General features: G+C 32.0%; 1 protein-coding gene across 1 annotated transcript; it reads left to right on the plus strand.

The window, feature by feature from the left end:
* Window positions 1-324: 324 nt before the first annotated feature.
* LOC131841457 (calpain-A-like) lies at window positions 325-4,221 on the plus strand. The gene is made up of 5 exons (XM_059189778.1): window positions 325-397; window positions 1,052-1,170; window positions 2,204-2,322; window positions 3,722-3,797; window positions 4,189-4,221. The coding sequence occupies exons 1-5, from the start codon at window positions 325-327 to the stop codon at window positions 4,219-4,221; spliced, it is 420 nt and encodes a 139-aa protein (XP_059045761.1).
* Window positions 4,222-12,011: the final 7,790 nt, after the last annotated feature.

Below are 12,011 nucleotides of genomic sequence, written 5' to 3' on the forward strand. Positions count from 1 at the left end.
TACAAATAAATTACTTATTTACTTAGGTTTATTTACAATTGTATATGCACGTCTTCTTTACATAGTAAAACGTCTGACAACGGCAGTGAATGTAGGGTAAAATAAGTAAATAACTTACCAGTCTTGCAGTAGTCTATTTAGTTAGTTTACCTAGTAACATATTATATATGACACAACAATAGAAAAACAATGTGATAAAAAATATATGTCAAAAATTTAAAATAAATATATATGGTTTAGAATAAGAAACTATATAAAGATATTATATATAGATTTATATTTGACCCTAATAAAAAGAGGTCTGTCGCCAATACATAGTATAAAATGAAACCCACTAGAAAAAATAATTCGCCTGATTTATCAGCACTTGCGGAGGATGATAAGTTCATGAAGTCAGGTCAGTTGGCCCATCGTAGCGAATTAACCATGATCTGAGGGGCCACATAACTACTGTAACTACCATATGGTAATTTTAAGTAGCTATAGACTCGACCGTCTAATGAGTAGTCATGCTCACTAAAATGTCTAGACATGTGGCGGCGTGGTGGGCCGGGTCATTGAGCTCCCTACAATATGGTCGAGCGTAGTGATGACTGGCTTATGTCATACTCGTGAACGAGTGCTGCTTGTAAGGACTGGTCTGCTCTAATTGCTACGACTGTTTTAATTTTACTGCGAATTTATATTTGACCCTAATAAATTAGTGCTAGTCGGAACTTTGTATTCACACGTTTCGACTTAAAGATGAGTAACACACAAGTTTCTTGCACATTCTTTTTTAATGAGACAATTATCCGAATAAGCGGCAGATTAAAAAATTGTGATGACTATTGGAAAGTGCTTAAATTAACTTTATTTAAATACAGTATTATCTATTCTATTTATATAAGTCGACCTGACATTACTAGAAATAGAGTCAGTAGTATTAATAAACTACGAGTGTTATACAAATACTGCTCTTTATTTTCTTTTTCAGTATCTATCTATCTATCTTGATTTATATTCACTGTTTTGTAGCCTCTTATATTTCAGCTCCTTTTTTATTTTATAGGTTTGAATACGTCCAAAGATGTGTGCCAGCAAATGCTTTATATGTTGGACAAAGACGGCTCTGGTACGTTGGAATATAATGAGTTTAAAGAGTTCTGGTTGAACTACCATACATGGCTGGTCAGTAAACATATTTTCGTATCTATAATTCAAATTCAAATTCTAAAATCATTTATTCATGTAGGACATATTATCCACATATTAGCCAAACGTCAATTTTTTTTACATTATATTTTTAATTTTTTTCCCAACCGTCCGTTCAATATATAGATCCAATTGAGAAGAACTGGCAAGTAACCCAATTGAATATTTTATTTTTTAGTACTGGAGGAGTTTTCTAATTTAGTTGGATATTTTTTTCTGTTACTTTTTTGTCGTTATTAAAAAAAATCATCGAAATAGGTTCAGTGGATTGAATTTTAAATCAAAATAATTTATAGTGGTCTAGTCGTTTAGATCACCGTGTCGTGTGTTCGATTCCTCGCATGATACAAACATGTGTTTGAGTACGATTGTTTGTATTAGTTTTCATGTTTTCTATGTTTATTATTAATATATTTACAAACAATATATATTTAAGAAATTCTATAAGTTGTTTAGTACCCATAGTTCAAGCTCCTTAGCTTGGGACTAGATGGTGATGAGTGAATACTAGCTGTGCCCGCGATGTCGTCCGCATGGAATACTAACCTTAACCAAATAAATAAAATATGTTTGGTTAGATTATAACTCAAAAAAGTTTCATCGTTCTATTTAAAAAATGACGATACTACTATATAAGCTGTCTCCGCATCTCCGCTTTCAACTCCTTACAATGTTTTTTTCGCACTAAAAAGTAGCCTATGTCCTTTCGGAGTCAGTAGTTCTGAATGAAATCGCAACAAACTGACAGAATTAATTTCGCATTTATCCGAAAGTTTGTAAGTATGTTGTTTGTTACTCTTTTACGCAAAAACTACTGAATGGATTTTGATGAAACTTTACAGTAATACAGCTTATGCATAAAAATAACACATAGGTTATAATTTTTATTGAAATTTACATACTGAATGTTAACGCGGGTGAAACCGAGAGCACAGCTAGTAATATTATAATATTAAGCATTTGTATGTATACCTAAATGTTCTCAGGTACATATATTATTTATTTGTAGGCGACATATCACATCTATTCGTATGGCTCCAAAGGCATTTCAGTATTAGATCTACGGCTTGCGATAAATTCCATTGGATATACAATCAACCACGATATACTTCATAAGTTAATTGACAGGTACAAAGCATATATTCTTTAGAAATTTTATAACCATAACGTGTATTGATTGAACTCGTTGGACCCCTCCAACGAGTTCAGGGAGGGGATTGCTAAAGTGGACTACATAGTCCAGATTACTAACAATCCCCTTTTCCCTACGCTAGCCGAGGATGATAGGATGAGCATGAGGGCAGGTCAATTAGCCTATCGTGGCAAATACACCAAAATTCAACATAATGGTTTCTAGGGGGAACCGCGTGGAGATCAACCTGACATGGTACATAGCTAGCAAAGGGGACATTAATCCACATTACTAACAATCCCCTATCCCCTCTATTACTCGATGTTAAAAAGAACCTGTATAGATCTATTATATTATTATATATTTATTTCAGGCAACTATATATGGGCCTATATCCTAAATATAGTACCTTATAGACTAACATACGTATGAAATAATATTTTAAAACTAATATATTGATCTTGTCTGTGTGGTCACTGCACTGACGACGGCAATCTCCTACGGTAGCGCCGATACCATACCCTTCGGCCAGCAGTCCTCCTTCATGAAGTTGGAGAGCTATTGTGTTCGCCCTTTTTCAGAGTTTGTTTTAAATCCGTCAGGGACAAGAATTGAAGGATATATACATAGGAGCGATGGTTTTTATCTCCTCAGGATAGAGTGTAACTTTCCAAAGGAGATATTTCGTTTAGTGGGTTACAACTACTTTTATTTAATTTGCAGTGACCAGTGAGAATCCTAGACATGATGTATATATTGTTTTTACTCAAGAGTATTAGTCTATTAGAGTAGTAGAGTGAACGTAGCCCGTTATTAGGGCTTTTGAATGTACTAATCCTGGCATTTAAAGTATTCTGCCTCTTATCCTGTTCCTTTATTATTAATAAACCTTTGCTTACTTCACAAGCAAGTCATACTTTCTATTAACTTTGGGTATGTTTGGAATTTGGTTAGATTTTGTGTTCATATTCCATAAACATCTCAAGAACCAAGTCTTGGCTAGCCTCCAGCTTACCCTATGCTGTAAGTTAGACTTGTAATTCATTAAGAGAGAGAAGATAGAAATTAATAGGACTTTAGTCCCTATTGCTAACGTACTATATTTGGTCACCTACTATGCAGTTTCTCCTGGAAACCACAATAATAACTCTTTATTGAACATAGAAAAATATGATAAAAACAATTGTTTTTATCATATTTTTCTATGTTCACGAGATTCATATAATTATATGAACCTCGCTTGAACCAATTTTTTACAGACCTTCTAGTTAATTTGTCATGGTAAGCTAACTAGCCAAACATGATCCTCATATCGACAATGCAGGCAGGGTACATCATTCCATTCTCATCCGTCAAAAAAATAGACAGCAAATTAATAATAATGATGTTTTTTAGCTACTGCCCTGACGGCGAGTTCATTTGTCGCAACAATTTCCTCATGTGCGCATTGCAGCTGAAATCCATCAATACGGTAAGTTTTCATATAATTAATGTTGTCGGGGTTTAGCAGTATATGGTCGCGTGTTCGATAAAGTGTATATTTACAAAGAAAAACAAACACGCACACACATGCACGCACGTTTAAGTTTAAAACTAGATGTATTACAAATTTATATGAAGGCGAGATATGGTGTCTAAGGTACAGGCTATGGTATGGCTAAGTTTGGTCTCCAGATTACCCACAAATTATATTTGAGATTTTTATTGTTGGCATTTATATAATAAAATTGGGATTATGTAATTTGTGGAGATGAAATAAAATTTATTATTTATTATTTATTATAGCTATCAGTTATTAGTAAGCCTCGGATCTGTAATGGATTGTCTGATGTATATTATATAACTAATTATTATATTTACAGGCATCACAGATCTCATCCAATGATCTCGGATAGTTCACTACGTGCTGTTGGATGGGTTTATAAATACAAGAACTACATAATACACACTATACTTTCAAGCTGAAATATATGTGTATTAATTTTGTCACTGATTTATTGTTTCTGAACGTGATAATAATGTATACTATAACAGAATAGTAGAGAATTCACCATACCACTGTACTTGTATTTTCAACCAGGTAGACGTTATAGAATATAGTCTCTTTGGGTACCTCTGTATCACCTATTTTAGTATTTTTTTTCTAACTATTCTAATGCTGTTGGCCGCTGCTAGCCTTCACATCTATAGGGGGTGAGTGGAGATGGTAGTCCAAAGCCAGACATAATATGTACAAAAATTACAAAGGTATGAGCGTTTCGCCGCTTATACCGCAGGGTCGATCATTAGTAAGTAAAGTAGGGATTTATATTTTTTTCGAACTATTCTAATGCTGTTGGCCACTGCTGGCCTTTCAGCTTAACCGAATAATAGGGGGCGAGTACTTTAAACCAAAGGAAGGACTAAGTACTTCCTTTAGTACTTATGGAGTGACTGAAAGTCAACTCCTGCCTAACGGATACGATTTTAGTCTAAGGGTTAGCGAGGTAGAGCTTCAAACTCGGCTCAGGCCGTCATAATTTCGATCCTCGTTAAAATTGGACGGGGATCGATCGAAGGGGGTTGATCCGTCAAGATGCTTGCTATTTGAAATGGTGATCACACATTCTCCCTAATTGAATTTAAAATCGAATCCGCATTTTTGTAATGAATGTAGAAGCTTATTTTAAAAGAATAAGTGCTGAGTTTCCTGTTAGTTCTTAGCTCGAAAGCACTCTGAACTGACGGTAATTCTACCAAATCAAAAGAGTGTGTAATAGACCTACATACATAAAGATATTTTGATTTGATTTGACATACTCGTGTATTATATTCCGGGTGAAGGATGATACACAAGTTTGTGATATTAGAGAGTATGTAGACTTTATATCTCGATCTTCCGGAATGGCATTTGCGATACCATTAACCTCACTTGATGACATGATATCTGACGTGCTGTACGTGTGTATACGTATGGTTACCACTTACCATTAAGTGGACCGTCAGTTTGCCATTCCCGTTGTATAAAAGTAAAGTTGTAGTAGAATATTCGAGAATGAGAATGTAAAACGGTGTAATGAGAATGAGAATAATATTGTTGAGAATAGGAATACTAGGTATGTAATCTTATGGAAGTGTTACAATGTGTATATTAGAAATAGCTTTATTTCTCTTAACTGTTATATTCTTACAGTAATAAAGTAAATATAAAAACATACATATGTAGTGTATTTATTTATAGTTTTTTGTACATTTGTGTTATTAAATATAATGTAATATATAAATATTGGTTTTTAATTTTTATTTATTAATACAGTGAAACCTGAGTGAACAGTATAATATGAACAAACAAGTTGGAAACTTTAACCGAAGTAAAGTAGACTTTGAAACAAGTCATTATGGAATGATTCCAATGCACCAATCGCTGACAGGGCGTCAGCGTATAGTACAGACTGAAGCAGTATTCCATATTCATTCATTAAAAAAATATTTGTATTTATAATGTATGATTGTTTGTATCGGTCTGGATGTTTTCTATATATACATTTTTTGTATTTACAAAAAAAAATGTGTCTGGGTAGTCATATCAGATGTTTAGTACCCATAATACAAGTTAATTGTCCTGTATATTATACTACAATTTGATAATAAAAATGCTTCAACGACAAGTTAACAAAAACACAAACAATCTATATAAATCGTGACGAATCGAACCCGCGACCATCGTTTGCTCTACTAAATAGCTGAACCATGGAGACCTTCATAACTTTGTTGGATATGGATAAAGAAATACTAATTACTACTAAAGCCATGTGACTGCCAATGGAACTAATTCAAAATGGCCTAATATAGACCGGCCGCAAGTTTCATCGATATTGGTCCATGAAACTTGGCTGCCAATATCCACAACTAAGTGAGGCGGCTATAACTCGTCGATCAAACCACTCTGATGAGGTAAGTTCTTAGTTTATATGGAGTTCTGAACACAATCCAGGCTCTAGTTTTGTAACTAAGTACCCAGTAATGGATAATACTTGATAAGAAAATTGCCGGTTTGGAATTTAGCGGCTTCAATTCGCGGAAGTTATGTAAACTTTAAATTTATCACTGTACAATATGTATATGTATGTATGTGTATATTGCTTTATACTCGCTGACCCAGTTAACGTTGTTTTGACGTATACATTAATATCGCTATTAAAAAATAGAGGCAGATTGTAAAAGGGTCTAAATTTGGTGTTGTATGATATTTTAAAAGCCTAATCATAAAAGAATACCAAATGCAAAATTTAAAAAAAAAATTGTCCTGGGCCGCCCTTAGGTGTATAAAAAATAGATAACCTATTCTCAGATCTACCGACTATATAAATACAATTTCATTTGATTTAATGTGGAATTTTATTTTTTTCTTATAAAATTTAATTTTTTGTTTCTTGAAACACTTGTGTTGTTAAAACAAGGTTGTTTACATGAAATCTTGTGAAAGGTGAAGTTTATTCCATAACATCGTGTCAAATTGAGTTAACATCTTATCATAACGAAGTCTTCTTGAAAGGCGACGTGTTTATAACAGTAAAAAAATAATATCTTCACGTACTAATTAGAGATGGGGTATACGGAGTTGTGAAACGATGTTGCGTCGGCGTTGCCTCTGTTGATATTTCTATAATCAGAGAGTTAGAATATATAGATATTTTTAGTACATAGAAAACACCTAGACAGTTATATAATCATACTCATGAACACAAATATTTGTACCGTGCGAGAATCGAACCCGCGACCATCGAAAGGTGGTGTGCTAAATAGGTGATAGACCACCGAGACCGTCATATAAATTAAAGTCCAAGTTTTTACTGTAGGTCGGGATCGTACTCGCGAACTTTAGCGATTACAATTCAGAGAGACCCGGTAAGCTAGATTTGTAAAAAAATGTAGTTAACTCTTTGCTATCCTTATATTTCTTTTTAAACATAGAATTGTATTTTATTGTTCTTGTCGTAAATTCACGCTTCTACCTGTTTCGTATAAAAGCATCTAAATTTATTATTCGTATTCACTTGAAATATTTAATTCTTTTCTTTATAAAATCAAAGTCAAAGACAATCATTTAATCATTTAAGACACTCTCTACTACTTATAAATTTAAAAAAATTGTCACTGTCCTTACCATCCAATTTGTTCATTGATAAAAAAATTATAAATTCTTATAATAGGCTTTGCAGATATAATATAATATAATATAATATAATAAAATTCTTAAAATAGGTTTTGCAGATAATTATAAAGAGAGTAAATTTTATTATAAAACTAGCTATTATCTCGCGACTTCGTCAGCATTTCTATTGTAGATAAAAGATAGCCTATGTACGTCCTAGGTATAAAATCTATCATCTGTCAAATATAATTGGAATCATTTAATTTTAGCCGTGAAAAGTTAAACAGACAGTCAGACATACTTAGGAATTAAGAATATTAGTATTATTTACTAGCTGAACCGCGCAACCTCGTCTGCATCACACTTACTTGACATTTATCATTATATTTCGCCCAATTTACATAATACCTTTTTAAATTACAGCTTATGTATAAACATCAGAATAATACATAAGCTACACTAAAGTTTCATCAAAGTCTGTTCAGTAGTTTTTGCGTGAAATGATAACAAATATCCAACCATCCGTACTCACAAACTTTCACGTTTATAATAATTAGTAAGATTTATTAAAATGCACAAATACACAAATAAAGGTGCACATGACAAACTTAACACCTTGAGGCATTTTCTCCCACTTAATCATGGAGCAGACAGATATTCATGTCGGCGCCGCATTATCAGAATTGTGTATGTAAAAAAAGAAGTTTCAATTTGATTAAATATACCATACTTATATACATATAATACATAACTATTAGTTATCTTTACATAATATAAAATGAAGTCGCTTCCGTTGTCTGGTCGTTTAGATCTTTTAAACTACGCAATGGATTTAAGACTAGAATCACTCTATCTATTGCTATGAGTAAACATTTAGCAACAGATAGAGCTATTTAAGAGGAAGGTTTGTATGTATAATACATGCGCTCCCGTGCGAAGCTGGGGCAGTTAGCTAGTTGGTATATATAACTATTAGTTACTTTACGGTTTTATTATGTCATTGTGTGCGCTGCAACATACATAGTTTAAATTCCAATTAGCCGCTGTAATTTATGGCACGCACCAAATTTACGTTCAACTTGATAGACCATTATGAAATTTAACTACCTTATGTTCACATCATTATACTTACTGTAACTAGTTAACGTTATAACAGCAAAGTTTAATAACGGCTGTCAAAACTATAGCAATGGAACTAGTGGAGGTCAGTGTGACATACGTACTGAAAATGTAGCGGAGATGTGGACCAAAACTGATTTATGACACACTACGCTGAATGTCTGGGTTAATTTGTGTTGTTGGTTCGTTTTTAGTTGGACATTTTAGGGTTGGCAATTTTCATGATTATATTTCAGGATGAATAGTGTGTAAGATAAATAATAGAAATGTCTAATGTGTGTACTTTTAAAAATACACCAATCATTATTCTGCCTCTTATTGAGAACATGGCCGACCACGTAAGAGTATAATAAAAACTAAAATAAAAACACCTCAGACATTTTGCTTCAAAGCTTTCTCCGAGATATGTAACAAAGACTAATTAAAAAAAGAAATGAGTTCATAACTATTTACTTTTAAAATAAATAAAAGTTAAAATCTAAAATCATAGTCAATATTAAACTGCCTTAAACAAATTTGATAAGAATAATTAATGTAACACATATAGATTTGTCTTTCTCAGCAAGATTTTCTCTTTCTCTAGAATAGAGTATATATAAAATAGTTTATGATAACTAGTTATGTATAAATACACTATACATACGCTAACTAGATATATACAGAATTGCTAAAAACAAATTACTATATGAAACTGTGTAACTTATATTTTTTTAAAAGCACTACAGTTTGTTATATTGATTAAGATTTGTTTCCATTCTCATAAGGTCGTTATTAAACGACCAAGAATAGAGGTAGTGTTAATTGTTCTCTATGATTTAAATATAAGGATATTATATAACTGGTTCAATTAACAAAATGTGTAGAAATTCTAAGCCTATCAATTAATACAGTTTATGTTTTGTTTATATATTTACTAGCGACCCGACCGGCTTCGCACGAACAACAAATCTTTGAATTTCTCGGCTTGTTCTATACACGCATGTATTATACATACAAACCTTCCTTTTAAATCACTCTATCTATTATTGAAAAACATAAAATATAAATATAAAAAGATATAAGCGAACAGACAGGGGCGGCTTCTTTGTTTTATACTATTTACCTAAGATGCGAGTTATATCTAGCTAGTTAAAAAAGTGGGGTTGACAACCCTGCAGTAGACCCTATTTAGTGACAATTTTATCCTCACAATAAGCTTTTATTTTACCAGGATTACTGTCATGTGTGGCGTGGTTTACGATATGAATTAAGAAGAGGGTATTTTGAATTATATGTTTAATTATTTAATCAAGATTAAAATAGGAATAGCAAATTCATGGGACAAGTAGTAGGTAAATAGAATTAAACAATATAACTTTATTTGTGAAAATATCAATTACAGTTTTAAATTAACAAAGAAAGTTTAAAAGAATAATCATTCGTAGTGACATAATTGGTGGATTGCATTTACTTCTTATAAATAACTGTAGCCCCTTGTTAAAAAATCTTTATTATTTAAGAACTGATTTCTTCTTTTTTTGACTTGAATGAACTTCGTCTTTGCCCATATTCCATTTAAAAAAAGTTGAGATACTAACTACATAAAAATTCAATCACACATTTCCGCAACAGCCTATAAAGCGGATTGGACCATAAATACATTTGGCGGCCATTTTATGTAGCGCGTAATGAAATGGCCGCGGCGCGATCGTAACTTTCATTTGTAGTGCTCTGTTTTTCCTATTTATAAGCTAAATAAGTGACATTACACTGCCTCGAGGGGTATGTTATTTTTTATAACGTTTATAATATTTTATTACATTATAAATTTAGAGAATTAAAATACAAAGAAATTCCCAAAAGACGGCGAAGAGATAAATGAATTCAGTGTACATGTCAACCGGCATTTATTTTTGTTGTTAAGAAGTATTTTTGCATGGAATTGATTTGTCTTGAAGGGTACCTACAATTGTGATCATTACGTGGAATTATAATTAATCCACAATTGAGAATTTATTCTCTTTTAGAAGTAGAGTTTAAATCTTGACCAGCGTTGGGCCAAGTTATAAAGGCTCGGTACAGATTTTTGCAAGTTTCCTTATTTTTGCACTAATGCAGAAATATTATATAGTATATTATTTTGTATAATATTAGAGTATTAATACATTAAATTATTTTTTTTTATACATCCATTACTTTATTTGAATGACCAATAAAAAAATCTATTATGTAACGAGTACAAAATAATTTGGGCGGAAAAAAACTACCAAACTACCAGTTTATTAGAAGGTAAATAGATCATATTTGAAATGGAGTGTATTTATCGATGAAATAACTATTGTAGAAATGAAATAGAAACATAAGAAATGACCTAATTTCAAGACAACCGTCTTACGACGTCTCTATTTTTATATGGCTGTATTAATATTGGTCTTTGCCAATAAAAGTGGCCGTTTACGACTGTCTGATGAAACCGGGCGTGGTATATTACTGTAATCCAATAGTCCTCAGGGATAGAGCTATAAAATTACTTGGGCACACCCAGTGACGGATACATGTCCTTCTACGTGTTAATTGATGAAAACACAAACGGTAATACTAGCTATACCCGCAAACGTTGTTTTGCTATACAAATTAAAATCACTATTAAAAAATAAGGGTTGGTGATAGAAGGGTGAAAATTTAGAGATGGATTGTCTTAATTTGTCCAAAAAAAAATTCGTATCACTTAGGAGTATGTAAAATAGATAATAGCCGATTCTCAAACCTACTGAATATGCATATAAAATTTCATAAAAATCGGTCAAACCGTTTCGGAGGAGTATGGTAATTAACCTTGATACTGACACGAGAATTTTATATATAAGGATATAACAGTGTATATATATTGCATTGATACGTTCTTTTTATATTTATTACTAGCTGTTCCCATTAACTTTAAACTTCAATATTACAAACAGACAGTCCAATTTTATGTATATGTTTCAAAATTAATAGTGTGTAATCTATACACTATTAATTTTGCATGCCAGATTCTGATAAAGAGTGTGAATCATCTCTACATAGTGAATGAAGTCGCTACCGCTCAGATCTTAACTTCTTAGAAACCACGCAACGGATTTTAATGCAGTTTTTAGCAATGAATAGAGTGATCTAAGAGGAAGGTTTATGTATGATATGGTGCGAAATCGAGGCGGGTATCTAGTAAATTATAAATTAACCAACCACTATATTTCTAGTAAACTAAAATAGTACATATTAATATTTGAGTAGTATGTACTGAAATATTATAATTGTTAATTATTTGTCTATTTATGATGCTAATTTTGTATATATAATAAAAAAATCTTCATTTCTACATTTGTTTATTTCTAGAGTAACTAAACTATTTATGCTGGTCATTTATTTTTCAGTGTACGTCAGTCCTATCTTACCTTGGTCTATAAGATTGTA

This window comes from Achroia grisella, unplaced genomic scaffold (genome assembly GCF_030625045.1).
Source record: "Achroia grisella isolate CSIRO2021 unplaced genomic scaffold, CSIRO_AGI_Agris_v1 utg170, whole genome shotgun sequence".
Lineage (NCBI taxonomy): Eukaryota > Metazoa > Arthropoda > Insecta > Lepidoptera > Pyralidae > Achroia > Achroia grisella.

Coding starts and splice junctions, on each gene's coding strand:
- LOC131841457 (XM_059189778.1), top strand. CDS start 325: ATGAAACCCACTAGAAAAAATAATTCGCCTGATTTATCAGCACTTGCG. Junction 1,171..2,203: donor TGAACTACCATACATGGCTG/GTCAGTAAACAT, acceptor ATTTATTTGTAG/GCGACATATCACATCTATTC. Junction 2,323..3,721: donor CTTCATAAGTTAATTGACAG/GTACAAAGCATA, acceptor GATGTTTTTTAG/CTACTGCCCTGACGGCGAGT.